Genomic DNA, 25,628 nt, shown 5'->3' with positions numbered 1-25,628 from the left:
TGAGCCCCTAATAAAATAAAATAAATGTCTGAGGGGTCTGAAAAATGCTTGTTTGTGGGGAAATTCCACTCTTTTCTGTTTTGTTTTTTAATTCCACCCTTTCAGTTATATTTTCCCCCGCGAAGTTTTTGAAGCCCCATCGACTATATTTCTTACTTTAACTTATTAGAAATGCTGTTTATTGAGCTCAAAGGAGGCACCCGGACTTGGGGCAAGCAATTCTTCCTCTGAACCTTGACAATGAGCCTTCTTCTGGTGCCATGCCCCACCTCACTGCTCTCCTACTCCAACCGCGCCCCCCCGCCCCACCCTGTGAGATGAATCCTATTAGCATGGCCATTGGACAGACAGGGCAAACTGAGACACCCACCAGCCACACCACACTATATCACACCACGAAGAGAAGCGCATTGCCCCGGAGAGCCCCTGGCGAGCCGAGTCGCGGCGATGGGTCTACAGGAAGTATCTAGCTAATCTTGGTGCGTCTGGGCCTGACTCAGTCTCCGCCCGCAAGGAGCGGGGTGCGCGCAGGCCTCGCCAGGTGGGGTACTTATTAATACCGTCCTCCCACGGCCACCGGGCGCACAAGCGGGTCGGTTTGCCCGGTCCCCACTCCGGCTCCGCGGACAGCGAACGGCTACTTGCCATGGAGCAGTTCTCTCCAAAACTCGGACTGTGGCTGCTGTATCTGCCGTGGCTGGCCTGGAGACCCCCGAGGGCCGGTAAGTGACTGCTCCCTTCTCCCTCTTTCCTCTCCACACCCCCCTCTCCCCTAGCGGCACACACACATCGGGCAGTCAAGTTCCCAAGACTGGCCTTCCCCAGGAAAACGAACTCGATGGCAGCGAGTTTTGAGTTTCCTTTGATTGTTTCAGCAAGGCATGCAGCCGGGAGAGGAGGGTGGGGTCTAGGGGGAGCGTGAAGGCTGGGGGACTGGGGTGCGGGTGGGAGGGCAGGCCGTGGGCGTCCCCTGTGTCAGCCGGCTAACCCGAAAGTCACCAGGTCATGCTCCCCAGCTGAGCCACACACACCCCCCCCTACCGTCTGCTCCACAGGAAAAGGGTGGGGCTATGAGTTCCCCCAAGATAGCCTTGGGGACTCTGGGCGGCATTCCGCACTGTCCCCGGGGGTCCGTACCAGATCCGCTGCAGCCCTCCTAGGGTTGGAAGGAGAATGGGGGAAGGGGGGAGATGAGCAGGCGGGGTGGGGGGGGGGTGGGCGGGCGCCCATGCTGGACCGGCCCTGGTGCAGTTTCATCACTGAGAACTTAGTCTCGGTTACCTCATCCCCCCCCCACACCACCCCTCATACCCCCCTGCTCCCTGGCACGCCCACATGTGAACCTCAGATCCGAGCCACCCACTCCGACCCTCAGTTGAGGTTGGTTGTGATGCAGAAGGCAGCCGAGAGTGGGGGTGGGGGTGGGGGGGGAAGACCTCATTTCCACCTGTAGCTCCAAGGGCTGGCTTGCGTGGCTCTCCATTCATTCAGCCTCAGCTCGGGAGACAGACTGGGCTTTCTATTCCTGTCAACAGTTTCAGTTAAGGGAACACTCCCCCCCCTCCGGGGTTGGGGGCCTGGGAAGGTAGGTGGGTGGCAGGTCAGGTCCCTATGAGTCAGCTTGGATTCCTTGGTAGTGAGTTTGATTGGGTTGGGTGTGTCGGCCTGCAGCAGCCCACGTGCCCGGGGTGGGAGTGGGGGGTCTCAAGCCAGAGTTCGCTGCCGATGCGACCCTAAAAGACCTGCCCCCCAGTGGGTTTCAGAAATGGGACCGCTTTCACCGCGAAACAGAAAGTTTCCGCTTTCTCTGCCTGGCCCCTGTGATTTCTGAGGTTGCCCAGACTCTCCAGCTGTTTCTCAGGAGGGTGACCCGATCTGCCTGGGTCTTGAGGGGCGTTTTAGGGCATTGCCTTCATAAACCCTGACTAATGGCAACAGGTGTAAATAGCAAAAAGTTTGCTCTTCCCCCCACACCCCCCTCCTCCGTCCCCCACTTTCATCCGCCCCCAGCTCAGAGCTTCTCCAAGGGCTTCTCAGATTGCAGGCTGGGCGCTGCACCGCCAGCACGGAGAGGGGTCGGGCGGGACCTTGAGATTGCCAGCCTGGCCCCGTGCACTTGGCCTTGAAGTAAGTCCGCAGGAACTAGAGGGGAATCCAGCCCTTGGACACGCGTGAGCTGCTGACACCGGACAGATCTCAGGGGGCGTGCGGTTTAGCCGGGGCTCCTGAGGGAGCCCTTCAGTGGGTGTGAGAAACCTAGGTGCGTTTCTCCTTGGGGCTTGGAGGAGCGCCCCACCCCCCACCCCCGCGGGAGTGGTGTTTCCAGGGACCAACCAGCTGTCCAAGGGGCCACCCTGCCAAGGGAGGCAACCCCGGTCTTTCTCTAAGGAGAGGAAGCTGCTCAAGAGGGACTCGCTCCCCCAGACGGGAGCACTCCCCACTCCCTTGCCTGCCTGTACCCCAGCAGTGCCCTGCCTCCTTCCAGCCTCCCTGGCCCCTCTGCCTGCTAGCTTTTTCTTTCTCATTTCCTTTGGGTGTTGTTGACTCTTCACTTTTCCTGGTAGCTTTAGGTAAGGATTCACAGAGCTGACCATCGGTTTTTTATACAAGAATTTATCTCCCCCCCCCCAAAAAAAAGAATTGATCACACCTGCCAACGTCCTGTGCACCTCCATCATTTTTGCCCACCTCCCTCTTGGAGGGGAATCCTGGTGGCAGTGCTGGGTTACAGCTTGGGCTGTTAACCCAAAGGTCAGGAGTTCGAACACATACCTGCTCTTTGAGACAAAGAGCAGGCTTTCTACCCTGTCCTGCCAGAGTCCTTATGAGTCAGAACGAATGGCTGGGAGTTTGGCTTGTGTCACCTGAGTTAGCAGCTGTGTACCCTCTTAGCCTGTACCTCCCCTTTCTCCCTTCTCACCCTTGATAACCATCAAAGTCCCTTCCTTTCCATGTGAAAAAAAAAAAACCCTTTATCATGATTTGTTTACTTTGGCAGCAACAGTGGCAATGTTTGTCCTTTGGTGATTAACTACATCCATTCAACATACTGTCCTCCCAAACCATCCAGGTCACAAGGTGTTTCAAAGATGCACCATTCTGCTTCTCTTTTCTAATGTTTGACAAGTAACCCCACACCCCCTGTACCTGTGACTCATACAGACCCAGCTTCTCACAGAGATCGCTGTTTTTATAAAGAGTCTGGCAAGCTTCCAAAATAATCTCTCTCAGAACAAGGGGAAACTACCCATTTCATCGTGTGCATGAAAAAATACGTGTCTCACATGCTTAGACATGAATAAATACCACCACATATTCAAGGTGTGCGTAATAATAAATGATGCCCTTTTCACCATTCTTGAACAGGATTTCTCATGAACCTCTCAAGAGTTTCCGATTTTTATTAAATACTTTTTATTTAATAAATACTTTTATTGGGGGCTCTTTTTTTTGGTGGGGGGAGCTCTTAAGCTCTCATCACAATCCATACATTCATCCATTGTGTCAGGCACATTTGTACATGTCCTACCATCATCATTTTCTTTTCTTTTTAAAAAATTTTCTTTATTTTTAAACTTTATTTAAATCATTTTATTGGGGGATCTTATAATAATACATACATCGATGGTATCAAGCACATTTGTACATATGCTGCCATCATCACTTTCTAAATATTTACTTTCTATTTGAACCCTTGGTATCAGCTGCTCAAGAAATTCTTTTTTTTTTTTTAATCGTCTTATTGAGGGCTCCTACAACTCTTAACACAATCCATAGCCATGATCAAAGCATTTTCCTTCTACTTGAGCCCTTGCTATCAGCACCTCATCTTCCCCCTCCCCCCACCCACTTCCTATTTTTAGAAGTAATCTTTTTACTATAAGGAGGAGATATTTCCCAATATTTCTGTGAATGACAAAAAAATGAACCACTTCCCCTCACTCAAGAACATAAATTCAGAAATTACACTATTTTTTTCATGTTTCCATGTTTCTCCCATGGATTACAAAAATACAGTTTTATGATTGGCTACTGGTGAGGGGTAGATTTGTGGACCGGGTTAGGGAAAGGTTACATAGACCTTCAATATATAATACTAATAATAACAATTAATATATAATGATACAGTATTTCCCATTCATATTCATGAAGAAAAATCATGTCCTTTTTGTGTTTTTTCAAAATGGTAAAGAAAATGTGCATACGGAGGTCCTCTCACTCATGAACACAAGACAAAACAGTTTCACAATACTCTTTAGATTGCAAGGATGGGAGACATTTCGATAACCTGTGTAAACAAATGCACTAATAGGCCCATCCAAACAGTGGGGCTGGGACCAGGGTCAGTAGTCCACAAAGAGTGATGAATTTTTTCTGTGTATGCTTAAAAATGCAGACAGTCAGGGCTGAACTTAGGGGTTTCATTGTGGATTCTCTGGTCACTGAACACATCCATGTGAATCAAGTCCCCAAGATGTGCTGGCAGACTGGGCAAGGATGGTTTCTCAACATAAAATTGCTCTGTTATAATAACACTCTTATATACCTATGAGTGACTATGAATTTGTTTCTCTAGCCAACCCGGCCTAAGACAAAGCTTAAAATAACACGTTAATAAAAGTTTAAAAGAGAGAGAGCAAGAGAGAGTTACAGTCTTGGAAATCTGTCAGGGGAAGCCAGCCCCTAACACATCATTACGGGTCTGGTAGGCGCAATTGTACAGTGATAATAAGTAAAGATCATAGTAGAGTTAAGGAGAGCATGATAGATAGAAGTGAAGTATTGAAATAAATGGAGTCAGACACGATTCATGGTGCATGCTCACCTCAGCCCCACCTGATGGTCCACGTGGAGGGAGAGAGAGAGAGATCTTGAATGCTAGCCCAGGCTTTTTATATTCACTGGGGACACACAAGCCCCCTAATTACAAGTGAGTACAAACATCACAGGAAGGGGTTGTGCTGTAGGTGATACAGTAATGAGAGGGGGTGATCTAGGGACATACATGCAATAGGGAGAGGAGGGATTGGGGCTATACATGTGATAAGATGGGCAGACAACTTAACTTTGGATGTCACAGAGTCAGTTTGGCCTATTCCCTGACTCAACTGATAGAGATTGTTATTGGTAGGGTGAGAACTCTTGGTCACAGGCCTCAGGGAGGAATAGTTTATTGTCCCCAGTAGCAGGGAGCAAGCCTACCCTGTAGTCTGGTGACTAACTGGATGTCTGTAAGCGTCTGACCTCCCCACACCGTGGGAGAAATCCCTAGAGGATCTCCATGAATCAGGGTTTGAGTGCATGGCAGTGAGTTGAGTTGTCAGCAGTTCGAATCCACCAGCTGCACCATGGGTGCAAGACGAGGCTCTCTACGGCCATGAAGAGAGAGAAAGAGTTCGTCTTAGAACCACCTAGGGGCAGTTCTACCTTGTTCTATAGGGTCACTATGAATCAGAATCAATCCAAGACAGCGAGCTCGGTTTTCTGTCTTTGTCATACAAGTTTGGGAAAGTTTCTAATCCCTATTGTGTATCACTCACTGCTGCCTAATGGATGCCAACTCATAGAGTGACCTTCTAATGCCTCATAAACCTTTGAGTTCCCCATCCTGTAACTCTTTTTAAAATTATTTTATTGGGGGCTCTTACAGCTCTTATCACAATCCATCCATCCATTGTGTCAAGCATATTTGTACATATGTTGCCATCATCGTTTTTAAAACATTTTCTTCTACTTGAGCCCTCGGTCTCAGTTCCTCATTCCCTCCACTCTCCCTCAGGAACCCTTGATAATTTATAAATTATGATTATTTTGTCATGTCTTCCATGACCAATGTCTCCCTTCACCCACTTTTCTGTTGTCCGTTCCCCTGGGAGAACTGATCATTGTGATCAGTTCGCTCTTTCTCCCGCAACCTTCCCCTTCCCTTCCTGGGCTCACAGGCTTTTAAGACCCCAGTTGATACCCGCCAGAGTAAGATATAGTACAATTTATCCCAAAATGGAGGATACCACCCCTTGGGGGGGCACTGGGATGATGGAGGGGGAGGGACTATCAGGTACCTACACTCGACCCTGGATTACAGGCTATAGTACAAACGTTTTTCAATACCATGGGGGTGCTGAGTAATTCTTTCTCTGAAAAAAGGGGGCAGTAGGCCATGCAAGTTCAGGAGCCTAAGGTGTTAAAGTTTCCCAGTACCCTGATCGTCTCGGGGCGGAGCTCCGGTATCGCGTCCACTTGGGAAAACACTGAACTAGAGGATCACCCACATACAATAGCGCCCAGGTTGCCACCAACACCGGGCAGAAGTCTTCCAACCCTTACCTGCCTGCAGCCAGGTGCTGGCCCACCCAGAGCAGGGACGCCCAGGCCTAACCCACTTGGTTTTCCCACAGGGACCGAGGATGTCAGCGTGCAATCGCTGCCCGTGGTGCGCGGCTACCAGGGCGCCAACGTCACTCTGCTCTGTAGGCTGCAGCTGCCCCAGGGCCACGGGCAAGTGGCGCAGGTGCAGTGGCAGCTGCAGGGGGACACCCCCACCAGCGTGGCCATCATGCGGTCTACCGGGGAAACACACTTCTCGAACCCCAAGAGGATGGCGTTCCAGACCTCAGGGACGGCGACTGAACTGCTGGACGGGTCTCTGGTCCTACGGGAGCTCCGCGTGCAAGACGAGGGCAACTACACCTGCGAGTTTGTCATGTTCCCCCAGGGCACCCTGAAGTACCACGTCTGGCTTCAAGTGCTGGGTAAGGGGGTTAGGAAGACAAAGGAGATGCTAACTCCGCCAGGCGGAGATCAAGGGTATGGTGTGGGGGAGGGGTGAGGAGGATGGAGCTTTGTCTTAAACTGCCCTTCCCCACCTAGCAGCACCGCGGAAGAGAGGCCTGGCTAACTCCATCTGTAAAGATCACAGCCAAGGCCTATGTGCAAGTGTGCTTGACACGCTTGATGAATTCACGGATTGTGATACGAGATGTAAGAGCCCCCAATAAAAGGGAGGGGGAGATCACAGCCATGAATGCTGCAGGGAGTTATAACGCCCTGGGGGTCACCGTGAGGCCGAATGGACTCCACCGTTGTGGGGTTTGGAGTTTGTCTGGGATTTGAATCCAGAGCCCTTGCAGAGCAGCGGATTCCACAAGGGGCTGCCAACTGCAAGGCCAGCGGTTTGAATGCACCAGCAGCTCCTGGAAAGAAAAGAGGAGGCTGTGTGTTTGATAAAGCTTACCAAACAAGAGGACCAAATCAGAAACCGAACTCAGTGCCATTCGAACCCAGCCATCTGAGAGTTTCGGAGACCGTCACTCTTTCCGCGAGAAGGGAGCCTCATCTTTCTCCAGAGGAGGGGGCTGGTGATTTCGAACAGCCGACCTCGTGGTTAGCAGCCCAACGCAGAGCCCCCTACGCCACCAGTTTGGAAAGCCTGTAAGCCCCCAAACCCACCACACTGCCATCAAGTTGATTCCGACTCACTGTGATCCTGTCTAAGGTTTCCACGGCTCTGTGTCTTTACAGCGCCAGCATCCTCAGCTTCTCCTGCCCAGCAGCTGCGGGGGGTTGAACCACTGACCTTAGGCTTAGCAAGCACACATCTTCCCATCAAGAGACCCTGTGGAGTTTCTCCTCTTTCCCGTGGTTTCTATGACTCAGGACCGACTCAGTGGCAGTGAGCTTGGTTGGTTTTGGTTTTTGTTCTTTGGGCTTTGGATGACTCTGCTTAACATCAAGGAACCCTGGTGGTATTAGTGGGTTACGAGTCAGACCACTACCTTCCAGGCCAGCAGTTCGAAACCCCCAGGTGGTCCAAGGGAGAAAGAGGTGGTTCTGTTCCCATAACGACTTGTCAGGGGAAGCCAGCCCCTAACATATCATTACAGGTCCACAGGTCCGGTAGGCACAATTTTACAGCGATAATAAGTAAAGGTCATAGTAAAGTTATAGAGAACATGAAAGATAGAAGTGAAGTATTGAAATAAATGGAGTCAGATACAATTCATGGTAGCATACTCACCTCAGCCCAGCTTGGTGGTCCACGTGGAGGGAGGGAGAGAATCTTTAATGCTAGTCCAGGCTTTTATAATCTCTGGGGACCTGCAAACCCCCTAATTACAGGTGAGGACATACATCACAGAAAGGGGCTCTGCTATAGGTAATACAGTAATGAGAGGGGTTGTTCTAGGGAAATACACGCAATAGGAAGAGAAGGGATTGGGGGTATACATGTGACAAGAATGAGCAGATCCTAGAGTCAGGATGGCAGCCTAACCTTGGTCATCCTTGGAGGAGTTTGACCTCTCTGGGGTCTCCTACAAGGAAACAGACAACTACCATCCTTATCAGAAGGGAGTGGGCCCTACTTGTGGGATAAACAGTGGTGTCTGCTTGCTCTAGATGGCTGATAACTCTTAGGGAGAATGACCCCTGACCTACTCCTGATGACCTTCAAGTGTATAGTCATTAGCAAGCAGCTAAGTTTGGCATATATTTGGGGGAGACAGCTTGGGAGAAATCCTTCTGTTTCCCACAACGACTGACAGCCTCAGAAACCCACCCGGGTAGCTGGAGTCTGTCCTGTCGGGTCGCTGTGGGTCCGAATCCAAATCGACTCCAACTGTCCCCCGCTGTATGGATCGGAATGGACTTCCAGGGAGCCTGGGTCTGGAGTTGAACTGGGCGAACATAAATCCTGCTTGTTGAAGTTGCCCCCTAGTGGTGTTTCTCTGGTTGATTGACTTAATTCTCTCTCTCTCTCTCTCTCTCTCTCTCTCTCTCTCTCTCTCTCTCTCTGTCTGTCTTTGTCTCTCTCTCCTCCCCACTCCCCAGCCCAGCCCCAGGTCCAGGCATTGGCCCTGCCAGTAGACATCCCACTCAACCCTGTGCCTGTGCCCCTGGCCCTCTGTAACACCATTGGGGGCCATCCGCCGAGCAATGTTTCCTGGTCCCTGCCCTGGAATATCAGTCAGAAGGCCAAGACAAGCCAGGGGCCTGGGCCCCTGCCTGGCACGGACAACGTCAACAGCTCCTTGATATTGATACCCCAGTCTTGGATGGATGGCAAGAATGTCACATGTCGAGTGGAGCATGAGAGCTTCCAGGAACCCAGAGAGCTTCTGGTGACGCTGAACATCAGTTGTAAGTAAGCTTGGGGGTGGGGGGGTGGGGTGAGCAGGTTCAGACCACGGCCAGGCTGCCCCCACCCTCCCATGGGCTGCACTCAGTCCGAAATGCCCATCCCCATCATTCTCTCAGCTTTCGCAGTGATGGTCTATGTGCCCCCACCCCTGCTGTCTACACTGGCTGCTCTGAGTCACAGGCCACACTGTCCTTCCATGTCTACACCAGCTCCTTGAGCCACAGTCTATGGGGCTCCCTGGTGGGCTGACTCCCCTGGCCTTTGTCTGCACTGGTACCCCACAATCCAACCTTACCATCTTCAGCAGTCTATGCACCCCCTGCACATTGCCTAGCCCTGCTTCCCTGGGGAGCTGTCTATACCGGTAGTCCTGCTGTTGCTACTCTGGCCCCCCACCAACACCTACACCCACTCCCTGGGCCCTGCAGTACTCGGCCTTACTGCTGTCTACACCGAGTCCCTCAGAGCCATGGAGAGCACTCGCTGCTGTCTAGACCAGCTCCCCTAGCCACGATCTACAGCTCCAACGTGGTTCTCTTGTTGCTGGGTGCCAGCGAGTCGGTTCCGACCCATAGCCACCCTGTGCACAGCAGAAGGAAACTGCCCAGTCCTGTGCCCTCCTCACCATTGTTCAGATGGTTCCAGGTTCACATGGGCCCTGTCTACACTGGCCTCTAGTGGTCCCCGAACTGAATCTCCTGTAGAGCGGTGCACATTGGATCCTACACACCGTCTATACCCCTGCCCTGGAGCCTCCATTGACTGTTGAAAACACCTCCGCTGGGTACCAGCTATGTTGATTTTTCCTGCATTGTCTACATGGGGTCCCAAAGAGTCTACATGGCCCCCTCCCCCTCCCCAGGGTGGTCTACACTCCCTTCTTTGTCTACACTGGCTCACCGACCCTCTCACATGGGTCTCTGGGTTTACACAGCCCCATCCACGCTCTACCATGGATCTACTCAGCATCCCCTCCGGGGGCTCCTTACAGGCTCCAACAACCAAAGGGCCAGCAGGTGCAAATGTGCGGCAATGACCTACAGAGATGAGAGTAGAGCCATAGAGGATGAGAGAGATAGGAGAGTAAAATAAGGGAGTCAGACACATTGCATGGTAGCATGCCCACCTCAGCTCCTCTTGATGGACCACGCAGACTGGGAGAAGTGAGAGAGAGCCTTTACTGTCTTGGGACATTTATAGGTAGACATAAGATGTGCATCTTCAGCAGTTACATGCGTCACAGGTGGGTGGTGTCGACAGTAAGGTCCCTGAGCTCACAGGTGGGGAAACCTAACACCTGCACGGGGGAAGGTAGGAGGGGAGCTGGGTGTCCCAGTGGGAAGAGAGAGCAAAGGATGTCTGCTTCTGTAGGGAGATAGAATCAACCATGTGCTTACTTTAAAGAATCTGTGGGAATATTTAAAGCAGGATTATGTACTTTGACTTTACCTCTAACTTACCAAAGTGGAGGTTTTCCTACCGTGGAGTACCAGCATTCCAGATTCCCTTTGTTATCAGTTAGGGAATATAGGTCTTGTCCCATTTCCCTCAGTGTTAGTTTTCCTCAGGCTCCCCCTGACATCACCCGCTGTGGCCGCCCAAGGACTCCTCCCATCGGGGCTGTCCAAGAGGAGGATACAAGCTATCTGGTGGTGGAATTTGGAGCCCTGGTGGCATGGTGATTACGCATTGGACTGCAGTCCTCGTTCCTCGTTTCCAATGACCCTCTCCTTTACCAAGCGGGGTGCGTCCTTATGACCGATCCAGGAGGGGCCTACAAAAGCAGATACCCCTACTTTATCTGTAGGAGCCCTGGTGGCGTAGTGGTTACGCCTTGGGCTGCCAATCATAAGGCCAGGTGTTTGAAACCACCAGTCGCTCTGTGGGGAAAGACGGGGCTTTCTACTCCTGGAAAGAATTTCAGACTCTCACAGGGGCTGTTCAACTCTATCCTATAGGGTCTCTCTGAATCAGAGCTCACTCGAGCGCAGGGAGTTTTGATACTTTATCCTGTGGGCTACAAGGCAGATGCTTCTCATTGCCAGGAGGTGTGCTGATTTTTTTTTTGGGGGGTGTTTTGTTTATTGTTGTTGTTTTCTGAAAAGGTGGGGGTGATAACAGGTAAGTTTGAGTCAGTCCCCTTAGGCTAAGGTGACCAGACATCCCGCTTTTTGCAGGAAAGTCCCGGTTTTTAACTATTTGTCCCACATCCCGTGGCGTTTTTAAAAAGTCCCGACTTTGGGAAAGAATGCACAAGCTAGGGGATACGGTTTTCGGCTGCCATGTGGCTATTTCGCCAGGATGTGAGTTTTATCAACGGTGTACCGCTTTACCAATGTTAAAATCTGGTTGCTACACTGGGTCTCAGGCACTGCCTCCACTGGACCCTGGGAGGTCCGAGGGGCTGGGGGGCTGGATTCCTGGATCTGAGGGAGGAGGGGCTGGGGGCCTGGACTCCTGGGTCTGAAGGATGAGGGGGCTGGGGGACTGGACTCCTGGGTCTGAGGGAGGAAGGGCTGGGGGGCTGGACTCCTGGATCTGAGGGAGGAGGGGCAAAGAGGACCCCTCCCCCCACAAGAGGATGGGCTCACTGGCCTTCCTCGGAGGGTGGGGGGAGGGCTGAAGAGTGCAGGGGGGAGGATGAGCAGAAGGCAGAAGCAGGAGCACCCACACCTCTCTTCTTGGGTGGCTTGTCAGAGCCTGGGATGTGCTGGGGTGGGACGCCAAGCAGTGACCAGGAAGGCAGGTCTGTGGAAGCCCTCTCTGCATTCCTGCACCCTGAACCCCTACTGGGCAGAGGCCTCCCAGCTTCCCCCTCTCAGGGTAGCTCCCCAGGCTGCCACCCGCTCAGGCCAGTCACTGAGCCCGATGTCTTTTCCCCCAGACCCCCCAGAGGTCTCCATCTTGGGCTATGACGACAACTGGCACCTGAGGGGCAATGAGGTCACCCTGAACTGTGACGTCCGCAGCAACCCGGAGCCCACGAGCTATGTCTGGAACACGTGAGTCCTGGGTGGAGGCACACCTAGTCTGAGGGAGGAGGGGCTGGGGGCCAGGATTCCTGGGTCTGAGGGAGGAGGGGCCTGGACTCCTGGGCCTGAGGGAGGAGGGGGCTGGACTCTTGGGCCTGAGGGAGGAGGGGGCTGGACTCTTGGGTTTGAGGGTAGAAAAGATCTGGGGACAACGTGAACAGACTTCCGCAGGAAGTGGTTTTGCCCAGCTCTCCCGCATCCCTGCACTGCGCGGCAGCACGCTGGGAGCCCAGTGCTTGCCCACCCCCTCCCCGCCCCACACGGAGTCCCCCAAGCAGGCCCCGTCCATCTGCAAACTCCCCTCCCCTGCCTGCTGTGGTGGTCAGAGCCTGTGGGGTCTGGCTCAGAGCGACCCTCACCGGTGTTCCAAGACCGTCGCCTTTACAGTTGGGTGGCCCTCCTGGCAGTCCACGGTCCTTTATTCAATGTTCCTCCCCAGCACCGCCCTCCAAATACATAGATTCCTCTGCCATCGTCCTTATTCAGCATCCAAGGTCTGCGTGCAGAGGAGGGGATTGGAAAGACCAGGCCTTGGGCCAGGCACACCTTAGTCCTAGAGAAACAGCTGTGCTCTGAAGGATGTCCCAGGGATCTGCCCTAGAGGCACAGTGCTTATGCATCGGGCTGCTAACTGCAAGGTTGGGAGTTCGAAACCACTTACCGCTCCTCAGGAGACAGACGGGGCTTTCTAGTCCCGTTAAGAATTACTGTCTCCGAAAACCACAGGGGCAGTGCCACCCTGTCCTATAGGGTCAGGCTGATTTGATGACCGCATATGATGTCTCGACCGCAGCTTCCGCAAGTGTTGATTGTGGGGGGAAATGACACCCCAGACATCACCGGCCTTTTCCCCTTTGCCATCGCGTTATTTGTGGGTCCAGGGGCAAGCACACGTTTACTTTACATTAGGGTCTAGGCCACATGAAAACAAGGTTAGAAACCAAGGTGACAAACAGTGCACAGGCCTATTATAGAGGGGTGTGTTATGTACTGCACTTCTAACCACAAGGTCGGCGGTTCAAACCTACCCGCCGCTCGGGAGAAAGATGAATCTCTCTACGCCTGCAAAGAGTTACAGCCTCATGGGAACACCCAATTTGTATGGAAGACAGTGGGAGCCTAAAACCCATCTGCAGAGTGTGTAGTCAGATGAAGCCGCTGGCAGATCCTCCATAGCCACAGGCCAGGGTCTCAGACAACGCTACCATCAGAGATCATTGAAATTGTGATTCTACTGGATTGAACTTGAAACCTGGTCAGTTGACCCCCCTCTTGATCCCGCCTGAAGTTGTTGGAGGTGCAAGTATTTTTGTTCCATGACACAAAACTTCTTCCCTGGCTTGTTTATTTGGTATTTGTGTTTGTATCTTTACACTAGTATTATATTATCCTTGTCACTTTATTTTGGTTTTGTCTATTGTTTCTGTTGGGTCTCCAGGTTGGGAAGCACAGGAGTGGATGCACGGAGATAATAACTGGTGATGGGCTTATAGGGGATGTGGGGGTGGGGTGGGGGTGGGGGTGGAGGGAGCAAACAATGCCTGCAGAAGGCTGAGGGAGCACTAGAATTGAATGTGATCATACAACTCATTTTAAAAGCAATTTTTTCAAACAGATCGTCTTACTGGGGCTCTGAACGCTCTTTTTTTTTTAACATTTTATTAGGGGCTCATACAACTCTGAATCACAATCCATGCATATACATACATCAGTTGTATAAAGCACATCTGTACATTCTTTGCCCTGAACGCTCTTATAACAATCCCTATATAAATTGCATCCAGCATACTTGTACATAAGTTGCCAGCATCATTTTTTAAACATTTACTTTCTATTGGAGCCTTCGGTATCAGCCCCTCTGCCCTCTCCCGCCTTGTGACCCCTTGATAAATTAATACATTATTATTATTTTCATATCTTACACCAACCGCTGTCTCCCTTCACCCATGTTTCTGTTGTTCGTCCCCCTCAGGGGGTGGGGATGGTGGTGGTATATTTGTCCATCATTGTGATCGGTTCCCCCTTCAAAGCAATTTAACCATAAAAAAAAAGAGAAAATTGATTGCGGTCATGATTGTACAAGTCTTCTCGATGTGACTGAACTACTGAATTGTATGATATGTGGATTTGTGTGCCAATAAAAAGAGTTACAGACTCGGAAAGCCACAAGGACAGTACTGCTCTGCCCTGTAGGGCGGCTGTGAGTCAGAATCAACTGGATAGCCAAGCGTTTGAGTTTCATTAGCGAGGAGACCTGAGCAGGGAGGGACTGACCCTCTGCTGAGGGGGAACAGAGTTAGGGAGGGGGTTGATGATGGACGCCGGGAACCCAGAGAGGAGACAGAGAGGTCAGACCTGCATGGCGTCCGCATGCCAGAGGAAACCAGCCTCCAACAACCCAAGGGCCAGTAGGCGCAGCTGTCTGGTGATCATGCATGGAGATCACAGTGAAGTCGTAGAGGAGAAGAAAGATAGGAGAATAAGATAAAAGAATCAGACACATGTTATGGTCACATGCCCACCTCAGCTCCTCTTGATGGTCCACGCACGTGGAGGTGGGAGAAATGAGAGCGAGCCTTTATTGGGACACTTACTGGTAGCCATAAGGTGAGGAAACCCAACACCTGTATTGAAGGAAGGTGTGATGTGGCGGGGAGTGGGGGAGCAAGGGGATAATGTGTGCTTCTGTAGGCTCACTTTAAGGCAACAGAGCTGTTAAGGGAAAAATCCATAGGGATGATACTTAAAGCAGGATCATGTACTTGGATTTGACCTCTCACTTACCCAAGGGGAGGCTTTCCAGATTCCCTCTGTGATAAGTTAGGGAATATAGACCTCATCACCCTTCCCTCCGTGTTAGTTTCCCACAGTATTTCCCATAAAAGTACTTGGGCTGAGACAGGGTCGGATGATGGGTGAGGCACAGACAGAAGTCCCTGACTGGCACAAATAGTTAAGCCCTCAATTACTAACCCCAAGGTGAATGGTTCAAACCCTGCCTCCCCCCAGGAGCTCTTCTGGTGATTGGCTTCCGAAAGGCCCCACCCACCACCACTGAGTTGATTGTGACCTGTAGCAAGTCAATCAGTTCGGGGCCAGACATCCTCATCTTTTTCCCACAGAGGGGCTGGTGGGTTTGAACTGCCAACTTTTGGGGTTAGCAGCCTGATGTCTAACCCTCAGCACCACACAGCCATGACAATCTAGGGAAGAACTCTACTCTGGTTGGCAGGAGTCCACAGTGGGGTGCTAAACATGGGTGCCAGAGAAAGAGGGCTCTACTCCCAGATGCCTGGGAAGTTCCTGAGCAGAGTGAGTGCCCAGTCCCCTGTCACTCCAGGTCTCCAGGGTCACCTTCCCCTTGCTCTGTCTCCCCAGGACCGCGGGCTCCCTGCCTCCCTCAGCTGTGGACCAGGGTCACCAGCTCCTGATCCGGTCTGTGGATAAGTTGGTCAACACAACTTTTATCTGCAGTGTCACCAACACGTTAGGGACTCGCGTGGCAAAGAAGACCATTCAAGTTAAAGGTAAGCCGCTCCCAGGGTGGGGAGACAGGGGCCCCAAAGTCTAAAATTGTCAGGGTCGGCAGCCCCTAACAAATCATCAACAGGCCAGTGGGCACAATAGAACAGCTGTATGTAGTACAGTCACAGGGAATAAGAGAGGTAGGAGAGAGAATAAAATGAAGGAGTCAGGCATATTTTATGGTGGCATGCTCACCTCAACCCCGCCTGATGGTTCACGTAGAGATTGGAGACCGGAGAGGGGCATGAGGGGCTTTCTAACCAAAGCTTATATATATACTTGGGGGAGGGGGGCCTGAAAGCCCCCTGATTACATGTTAATGACCTACCTCACAGGAAGGGGTTGTAACTAAGGCCATGCAGTAATGGGAGGGGGATGATCCAGGGGTGCATACGCAATAGGAAGAGGAGGGATTGGAGGTATACGTGTGACAAGGTGGGCGGATCTTAGATGCAGGATGGAGCGTGATCTTGATTGTTCTTGACCTCATTCTAAGCTTTCAGGGGAAGCAATCCACTCTCCCTAACAGCAGGGAGTGAGCCCCACCTATCCACCGACAGACAATAGTGTCTGGTTGCTCTGGATGGCTGAATGCCTACAGGGAGACTCTCTCTAAGCACTGACCTCCCACCAAGTGCTGGCAAACAGCCTCTTGGGTTAGGCATATATTGGCGGGGGAGGGGCAAAGCTGGGGGAAAGTGTCTTTAGATTCCACATAAAATGACCTCAGGAACCCCTTGAAAGGAGTTTTGGAGGTGCTCTTAGCTGCGGGAATCTTTCAGCTCTCTGACCCCCATCCTCTCAAGGAAGGGCCTTATTCTCCTGTTAACTCATGATCTGTACCATTGGTCCCTGGACACAGCCCCGTCCACCCACGACTGACTTTCATTGATCCAACCTGGGTCACAGCCCGCTTATGAGCCAATCCCTATGGCCAGGCTGGGTGCTTTGTGAGACGTCTCCCCTCCAGGGACTGAGAAAGGCGTTTCCAACTGTGTAAGGCAGACCCCTACCTACTGTGCTGGAAAGAGCGCGACTCAAAGCAACCGAAGTCAACAAGAGATCTCATTAGGAAAGGCACACCTTCAGGTGGGGTTAGTTCCAGGTGCACCAACTGTATAACCTGGGAACTTCGCTTCCATTGCTTGCCTCTCCTTTCCTCTACCCTGGTGTTCTTCTCAGACAGACTTTGACCCTTAGGGAGGCAGGGAGGCCCTGAGCAGCTTCAGGCTCACAGGCCACTAGCTCAGCGCCCCCAGGGAAAGAATAAGAGGCTACATTCCGTAGCCCCAGTAAAGCCCCAGGGCTGCCTCTTAATGACCCAACTTAGGTCCCTCCCTCCTATAAACCAATCACAGTGGCCTGGGGAGAATGGAGCGCTCTGATTGGCCAGGAGGACTGGGCCAAAGACCCATCCTGGGGAAGAGAGGGTGGGTCCAGACCACGTGAACTATATACACTAAGGAAGGTGGAGAGGCAGCTCCTTAAGGGAATTACAGAGTGCCCAGTAGGAGGATAAGAGGTCCTTGTTTCTGGGACCTTGAAAGTCCCCTGAAAAGTCTTCTCACCTAAATGCCCACTCCCTCTTCTCTTCTCTTCTCAGGCAAACCTGGGGAGGAGTCCGCTTCATTCAACAAGCTTTGGCTCTGGCTCATCATCCCGGTGCTATTATTATTAGTGATAGGGTGCCCATTCTGGAAGCGTTACATAATCAGGTGCAGATGTGAGTATCCTCCCCTGTTCCCCACCCTCACCCCAATGCCTGTCTGCTTCTCAAGGGCTGCTGGGCAGACCACGCCGCCCACCTGGCCGTTCACGGCAGGTGTGGTCACCGTGGCCGTCCCCAGGCACCCCACAGCTGTCACAGTGGGGCTGCTGGTCCCCTTGTGCGACCCTGTCACAGAGATCACAGGTGGGCGTCGTCCGAGAGCAGAGCTGGGTCACCTTACAGCTGGGGTGGCTGAAAGTCCACCTCAGGGTGTCCGCCATCTGGATGGCTGAGGTTCCTTGTAGGCCATCCTCATGTGCCGTCAGTCCGCCCTCTCCCTGGAGTCTCTAAGCTTTTTTTCATAACGCATTAGATTTAGACCCAACTCTACTCAAGTACAACATATATATACATATATGTGTGTGTGTGTGTATCCAAAGAGGATCATATTGATATTGGTGTGTTATTGCCATTGAGTTGATTCCAATTCAGGGTGACCCTACCTATGTGGGCAGAGTAGACCTAACTGCCCCCATGGAGTTCTCTTGGCTGTAATGTTTACAAAGCCAATTCCCAGGCCTTTCTCCCACTGGGTAGGTTCGAACCACCAGCCTTTAGGTTAGCAGTTCTGAAGGCAAACCTGCCATTGAGCTGTGCAAACTCATAGTGACCCTCTCATAGCAACCCTATACTGGGGTTCTGAGGGGGCCCATCTTTACGGGAGCAGACAGCCTCCTCTTTCTCATCCACAGCAGCTGCTGGGTTTGAACTGCTGATTTTTTTTGGTTAGTAGCCCCATGCATAACCCACTGTACCACCAGTTGACTCTGACAGAGTGTGGCCATTATATAGGGCTTCTAAGGCTGTAACTTTTTTATGGGAACAGTCTCACCTTTCTCCCTCAGAGCAACCCGTGGGTTTGAACTGCTGACCCTGCTGTTAGCCGTCCAACCTTTACTGAACCATCCCACCAGGACTCTGTAGGGAACACTGTTACAGGTCTAAGAACCCCACCCAACCCGGTGCTCCAAATCAATTCTAACTCACAGCGATGCTCTGGGACAGAATGGAACTACTCCATGGTGTTTCCTACACGGTAATCTTCATAGAAGCAGAGGGCCTCCTCTTCCTCCCGTGGAGAAGCTAGTGACTTCCACCACCAGCCCTTAGGACCAGGCAGATCCTTAGCCACTGGGCCTCAAAGCGCCTTTCCTCGAAGAGAAAGCCAAACTCAACCCATGGCCACCAAGTCAATTCCAACACACGGCGACCCTGAGAACAGTGGAACTCCCACTTGGGTTTCTAAGACTGCCTAGGGGTTTTGAGTTGGGCTGCTAACTGCAACGTCAGCAGTTCAAAGCCATCAGCTGCTCCGAGGGAGGAAAGGCGGGGTTTCTTACTCCCGTCAGTAGTTATAAAAACTGTGCTCACAGGGGCGGTTCACCCCTGTCCTATCAGGTTGCTGTGCACCAGTATTGACAGGATGGCAGTGAGTTTGGGTTTTGTTTTTTGAGTTGTTTTTTTTTTTTGGTGGGGGGGAGCAGGGGTACAAGAGCCACATTAAGAAATAACACTCCACCACAGCTGCCCGTGTTTCTAAATATTGTCCCTCATTCTCCTGTCTCCCTAGCTGTGAATTGCAACAGGGCCACTGCGAACAGGAGGAGTGCCAATGGGGTCAGTGCTTGGGGCCGGTCCCCAGGGGTACTGGGGAGGGTGTGGGTGGCTGACACAAACCATAGGTCACTGCTGGATGCTGGTGGCTTTTCTGGGCAGGAGGACCCCTAGTGGCATCGTGGTTAAGCCCTGGGCTGCTAACTCCAAGGTTGGTTGTTCGAACCCACCAGCCACTCCATGAGAGGCAGATTGGACCATCTGCTTCTATAAAAGATGAGAGCCTTGGAAAAACCCAGAGGGCCCAGTCTGTCCTGCCCTCCAGGGCCGCTGTCAGTCAGAATCAACTCGATGGAGAGGCTTTTGTTTGTTTCCCAGGGAGGGGACAGATATCTCTGGTCACCTGCGACCCTTAACCCCGATGACAGCACTAGGAGCCAAGTGCGGCTCTTGTGTCCTTTGCCACCGAGGGAATCCCCACTCCCGGGGGCCCAGTGTTCAGAATAGAGCTGCCCCATCAGGAGAAGGGGCAACGTTTGAATTCCGTTGGGTTTCTCTTGTGTGTTGTTTGTACGGTGTTGTTGACAGCTCATCCTCATATCAATCATGGCAACAGTTGAAGACTATTGGAAAAATGGTGAAGCCATCAACATCATATCCAGATGTTGGGTCCCCATTGGAATTAGCTCTCCGTTTCCCCACAACCTCTCCTGAGGGCTGTGACCTTTGGGAAGCAGATAGTCAGCACTTTCTTCTAAGGAACCCCTGGTAGTTAGAAGCCACCCACCTGGTTGAGTGCCACTTCTAGACTCCCAGAATCCCCATGTAGTGTTGTGCCCAAGTACCCATTTCCCAGAATCCCCTGTAGTATATTCAAGGGCCCTTTTCCTGGGCCCCACTCTCTGAGAGTCAGGGCTGGTGGATGTGTGGCAGCGTCTGGGATCTGCATTTTCGTAGATGCTTCCCTCCCCTACCCCAGAATGGCCACACCTGGAGAAGGCTGGCCACACCTGGAGAAAGTGAGGGAAAGGACCACCAAGCCCACTGCCATAGTCGAGTTGATTCTGATGCAGATTGACCCAGCCTCATCTTTCCCCCCAGGAACAGTTAGTAGGTTTTGACCTGCCGATCTTGAGGTTAACAGCCCAAGACTTTTTAGCTCACCAGGCCCCCTTTGATGCAAGTAGAGCATCCTGTCCTTCTGCCCATGGCTGTTTGCACTTTGAGTCTCTAGTCTGATTTCCTGTGAAGGGGTGCCTGAGCTGATGATAGCTGGCAAATCTCTCTTCTTGACTGTCTTCCTAGTGAAATGCACACCCTTTGCTCCAACCGAACCCTATTCCTGAAGAGGCCGGGAGCAGAGAGATGACGGCGGATGAATGAAGAGAGAGACTGGAGCTGCCAGGGGCTAGAAGACATTCTAGTTCTAGCTTCCAGTGCCCCTCGAAGCCATGTGTGTCAATCAGGACCCTCTCCCCAAGTCCCCGACTGATGCTGCATTGGACTGCATACACTGATGGGGCACCCCGCTACAGGACCAAGAGACCACCCCTCCCACCCACCCCCGTCCCACCAAACAAATCCCACCCAATAGTATGTTCCCCCTCCAGAGTAGCCCCCATCCAAGAGAACGTTCAAAGTTCTAGGCACTGAGTCTCCCAGGAAGGACTCCTGGGTAGCGTGGTCGTTAAAATGCTATACCACCAACCAGCGGGTCGGTGGTGTAGACCCAGCAGACGCGCCATGAGAGAACGCCATAGCAGTGTGCTTCAGGGAGCATTAAAACTCAATCTGAGCTGGTCACCCAAAGGTTGGCCAGTTCGAACCCAGCCAGAGCACCTCAGGACAAGGCCTGGAGATCACCAGCTTGAAGCCCGTCTGGAGTCAAGTTCCTCGGTGACAATCCACGGGTCTCCTTGAATTGTTTCTTATTTTCTTGTGCGTGTGTGTGTGTGTGTGTGCGCGCGCACGCGTGCGCGAACTTGATATCAAGAGTTTCTGATTTTCGTTATAATTTAAATCGTTTTAATTTAAAGTCTGGGAAACTGTGTGTGTGTTTGGGGGGTGTGTGCATGGGGTCCCCCCCACCTATCTTACAGTGACTACAGAGCCCTGCTCAGCCCACTCGCTCACCAGGTCGTGTGCACAGTGTACGTGTCCCCTTGTTACTTCTCTTGACATACCTCCCAGTGTCTCCGTGAGACTGACGATCCAAGCCGCCGGTCACGACTGAGCCAAAGAGCGGAGATGGGTTGAGGCATTTCACCAGTGCTGTGGGCTGCGACCTCGCCAGGGCAGCGGTTTGAAACCACCAGCCGCTCCTCCAAAGAAAGAAGAGGCTTCCCACGCTCAGAAGGAGTGACCGTCTCAGAACCGCACAAAGGCCGTTGTGCCCTGTCCTGTCGGATGGCTCCGGGTTGGGAACCGATTCCGTGGCAATGAGTGTGGTTTTATTTCGATGCCAGTCATGTGAGAAAGCGGTTGACGAAGACCCGGAGAAACCATCTTTCATGGCTCATCTCAAGCCAACGGGTCTCATTGTCTAGAGGCGGGAATACGAAAACCGACCCCACTGGCATCGAGTCCATTCCGACTCATCGCGGTCTTAAAAGGATAGAACAGCCCCTCGGGAAGAGAGCCTTGTCGTTCATAGTTTACAAACTGCTGACCTTGGCCTTAGCAGCCGAACACATGACCGTCACACCACTAAAGGGGCTGAAAAAGACAAGGGACTGGGGCCAACTTCTGTGTAGGAACAAAATTGAGCTGCCCCCACCCCCTTACATGCACACACACACACACACACACACACACCTGAAGTACTTGAAGACCTTGGTGTTTTTGTTTCCTACTTGCCGAAGTGCCTGGCACTCAGATGTTCACCTTACGGTTGAGGTAGGTAGTTTATTGTGCCAACCTGACTGATAAATACATGTGGGATTCCTTGAAGGGCGGGAGAGATAAATGGCTCGGCGAGCCTTGCCTTTCTTGTCTCTTGCTCTTTGATCATCGGACCAGTGTGCGGCTGCCTTGCTTGTTCTGTGCCTCCATTTGCAAGCTACACTACCTGTGGGACATCTAACCCGTGGACTGTGTCACTGTAATTTGAGGTTCCTTTAAGACCTGCTTCGTCACACCATTAGAATTTACCTCTCTTGAGCTGGGGACTGTCAGACCCTGTCATCTGGCTGACTGTTGGTGACCTGCCTTGCTGTTTGCTGCCCGTGGCTGGATAGCCTGAATTGCTCTACAGAGGACTACCCGGCGGCCCTCAAGACTTGAAGGACTGCCAGTGTCTCACAACTGTCTCACGGGAGACATTTATATGATTTCCCAGGTCAGACTTATATTGCCTAGGAGGACGAGTAGGGATAGCAGGGTGTCTTTTTTGAAGGCCAAGATCCCTTGTGACCAGGAGAACAGTGTTGGTGACCAGTTCGTTAATTCAGGGAGAAGCGGGACTGTAAGTGGGTCAGGTGTCCTAAAGCCAAGTTGTGCCTTATCTTGTGGTAGTTACATAATCTGGTGTCAATGTGAGGATTAAGAATCTAGGGGTGAAAAACACAAACAAAAAAGAATGTAAGGGTGGAGTCAATCAGAGATCGCCAATGAGACCTCTGTGTGGGCTTGGCCTTCTGAGAATTCTGGGCACTGAGGTATTTTCCTCCTGGGAGGTGAGAGACAGTCTCACACACAGCTCTCTCCCTGAGATGATGCTCTATGGCCAAGACACGTGGCACTAAGCCCTGGGAGCTGGAGAAGCCATGTGGACCTACCCTGATGCAACCAGACCTCTGGAGCCAGAGAAGCCACATGGAGACCCCTGCCAGTGCTGAAATGCTTACACCACCACTGGATCCACAAGACTTTCCACTCACTGACCTGTGATCTTCCTGCACTTGGCATCATTGCATGTATTTTGTGAGTCTGATGAGGACTTTATAGATTGGTGTTAAACATCTGGGCTAATATCAGACTTTTGAGTTTGGACTGGACTGAGTTGGAATGTTTTCTCCATACTTAACTGTTCTTGTAGATATACATATGAGTGGCCATGGATTAGTTCATCTAATCTACCCAGACTGACACACTTGTACAACCTTGTTGTTTTGTGGGCTTTTTTTGTTCCTCTTTTTGCTATTGTATCCATCACTGCACTAAACACAGGTATACATCTCCCTGTTCGTGTTAGGACAGAATCCAGATAACATACCATTCAGCAGTTCAGTCATCTCAAGCAGTGTAGTAAAATCACTAGCACAGCCATCTTCAAACACCTTTGTGTCTTTTAGGGGGAGGGGAAAAAAGAGGAACTGATCCCAAGGGCTCAATAGAAAGTACATGTCTAGACAAGAACGATGGCAATATATGTGTAAATATGTATGATACAATCGATGTATGGATTATAAAAAGAGTTGTAAGAGCCCCACCCCCAAAAGTGACCTTTTAATAATAATGTTTTTTAAGTTAAGTAAAAATAGAGGACGGGCTCACTGCCTTAAAAATCCCTCCAAATTCCTTACCCCTCGGATCAAAAAGAGGTTCTGAGTGGCTGAAAAAGAAAATAAAACGGAAGTGGACTTTAGTGTCATATATGTTCATTTCAAACATGAAAATATTAAAAAATAAATCGAGTTTCTTGGAAGAGGATAAGAACTGATTGCAGCCCCGGGGGATTCAGAGGTTATTTTTAGTGCTCTCTCTGAGAGAACACCATCAAGACTTTTCTCTAAGTCCCCTAAAGGATGGGGTGAGTTCACTTTTCACAATTTCCCTCCCCTAGAGCAGTGGTTCTCCACCCTCCTAATGCCGCGACCCTTTCATGCAGTTCCGCATGTAGTAGGGACCCCCCCCCACCATAACATTATTTTCGTTGCTACTTCATCACTGTCATCTTGCTACTGTGATGAATCGGGCGACCCCTGTGACGGGGTCATTCGACCCGCAGAGGGGTCGCGACCCACAGGTTGAGAACCGCTGCCTTAGCGGGAAGCCTGGGTGGACCGGAGCGGAACGCTCCAGAAGGTGCAATTCAAAACCAGGCACTGGACTATCACGCCGGCTCCAGGCAGACCGCTCCAGCGGGTGCGATTCAAAACCAGGCACTGGATCACCGGGCCGGCTCCGGGCCCAGACGCTGGCGCTCAGGTCACGTGGTGACGTCATCCTCGGGCGGGGACCCAGACAGCTGCTTCCTCCTGGCAACGCGTCCTGAGCAACAGCGCAGCCGTCCTCCGAGAGCGAGAGCGCCGCAGCGCCGCCTCGGGTGGTGATGGGCAGCACCGCCCATGCCCACCGCTCAGCCAATCCCTAGCCAGGATGAGACGGCTTAGGAGGCTTGGTCCAATCAGGACCTGCCCCTCTGGGAATGATGGGCGGGGCGGGGGGGATGTATCCAGTGTGGGAGGGAGATGGTGCAAACCGAACAAAGGCCCTGGCTGTGCACCAGCAGGTGGTAGTTTCGAGTCTGTCCAGAGGCACACGGGAGCAAGGCCTGGCAACCCACTGCAGAAAAGTCAGCCGTCCACATTCTCCTGTGACAAACGGGGGACCCTGTCAGTGGGCGTGAACTTCTAAACAAGCGCTGCTTGTTTTTGATTCTTGTGAATTCGCCCAAGAATCAAAGTCTTCCTATGACCTATGAAGACTGATTTCCACTCATGGCGACCCTACAGGACAGGGTGGAACTGCGCCTGGGCGTTTCTGAGATGATAACTCTCTATAGGAGTAAAAAGCCTCAAAATTAAAAAAAAAATTTTTTTTTTAAGCCTCATCTCTCCCCTGGAGCAGCTGATGGCTTCCAACCGCTGACCTTGCGGGAAGCCGCCCAGCATGTAAGCACTATGCCAACCAGAGCTGCTCGCATATGACTCTGCATATATATATGAACATAAGTGAAAATCTATTTAAGAGTCATGGTATGGGACAGCACAGCCCTAGACTCCTCAGCCCCCAAGTTCTGCTCAGCCCCGGGTCTACCTCCACGGCAGTCTGAGCTCCCTCCGATTTCCACACTCTGTTTACTGAGCCCCAGGTGGCGCTGTCGGATAAGTGTTGGGCTGCTAAACTGCCAGGTCAGCTGTTGGAAACCACCAGCCGCCCTTAGGGAGACAGGTGAGGCTGACTGCTCTGGAGAAAGAGTCCCGGTCTCAGAAATCCACAGAGGCAGTTCGACCCTATCCTATAGGGTCACTAGGAGTGAGATTGGTTCGCTTGCAGGGAGTTTAGTTTTGTTTGTTTGGGTTTGTTCTACCTAGTCCACCTCACTCCTTCCCACCTCATCATCTGCCTCCTCCTTACTCCAGGTCTCAGCTCCCGTATGGCCTCCTCCAGGAAGTACTCTGGGACCCCAGGCTGGGTCAGGCATCCCCTTAAACTCCAGCAACCAGCCCTGATCTTTCATTGCCTGGGGACCAAACACACACACACACACACACACACACACACACACACACACACACACACACACACACACACACATACGTCCCGCCGTGAGCTCAGGGCAGGGCAGGAGCCATCTCCATCACCAGTGGTGTGTCCCCAGCACCACCCAACACAGGGTTGGGCACATGGAGTGCCTACCATGATGGGCCATTCCCACAGGGAAACC

The 25,628-nt window shown here is 51.9% G+C and overlaps 1 protein-coding gene across 2 annotated transcripts; it reads left to right on the top strand.

Annotated features, from left to right (window-relative positions):
- The first annotated feature begins 420 nt into the window (after positions 1 to 420).
- Positions 421 to 23,584, top strand: LOC142432233 (poliovirus receptor homolog). Of its 2 annotated transcripts, XM_075537357.1 has the most exons (8): positions 421 to 722; positions 6,399 to 6,752; positions 8,830 to 9,138; positions 12,024 to 12,141; positions 15,550 to 15,698; positions 17,300 to 17,419; positions 19,035 to 19,081; positions 20,324 to 23,584. In XM_075537357.1, exons 1-8 carry the CDS (start codon positions 647 to 649, stop codon positions 20,324 to 20,326), a joined length of 1,176 nt encoding a protein of 391 aa, XP_075393472.1. In that variant the 5' UTR covers positions 421 to 646; the 3' UTR covers positions 20,327 to 23,584. The 2 variants fall into 2 exon arrangements, with proteins under 2 accessions (XP_075393472.1, XP_075393473.1); XM_075537358.1 differs by lacking the exon at positions 19,035 to 19,081.
- The last annotated feature ends 2,044 nt before the right edge of the window (positions 23,585 to 25,628 follow it).

The sequence above is a fragment of the Tenrec ecaudatus genome, chromosome 18 (assembly GCF_050624435.1).
Source record: "Tenrec ecaudatus isolate mTenEca1 chromosome 18, mTenEca1.hap1, whole genome shotgun sequence".
Taxonomy (NCBI): domain Eukaryota; kingdom Metazoa; phylum Chordata; class Mammalia; order Afrosoricida; family Tenrecidae; genus Tenrec; species Tenrec ecaudatus.
Note: the sequence above shows the minus strand (reverse complement) of the source record. Positions and strands in the feature narration are given on the sequence as shown.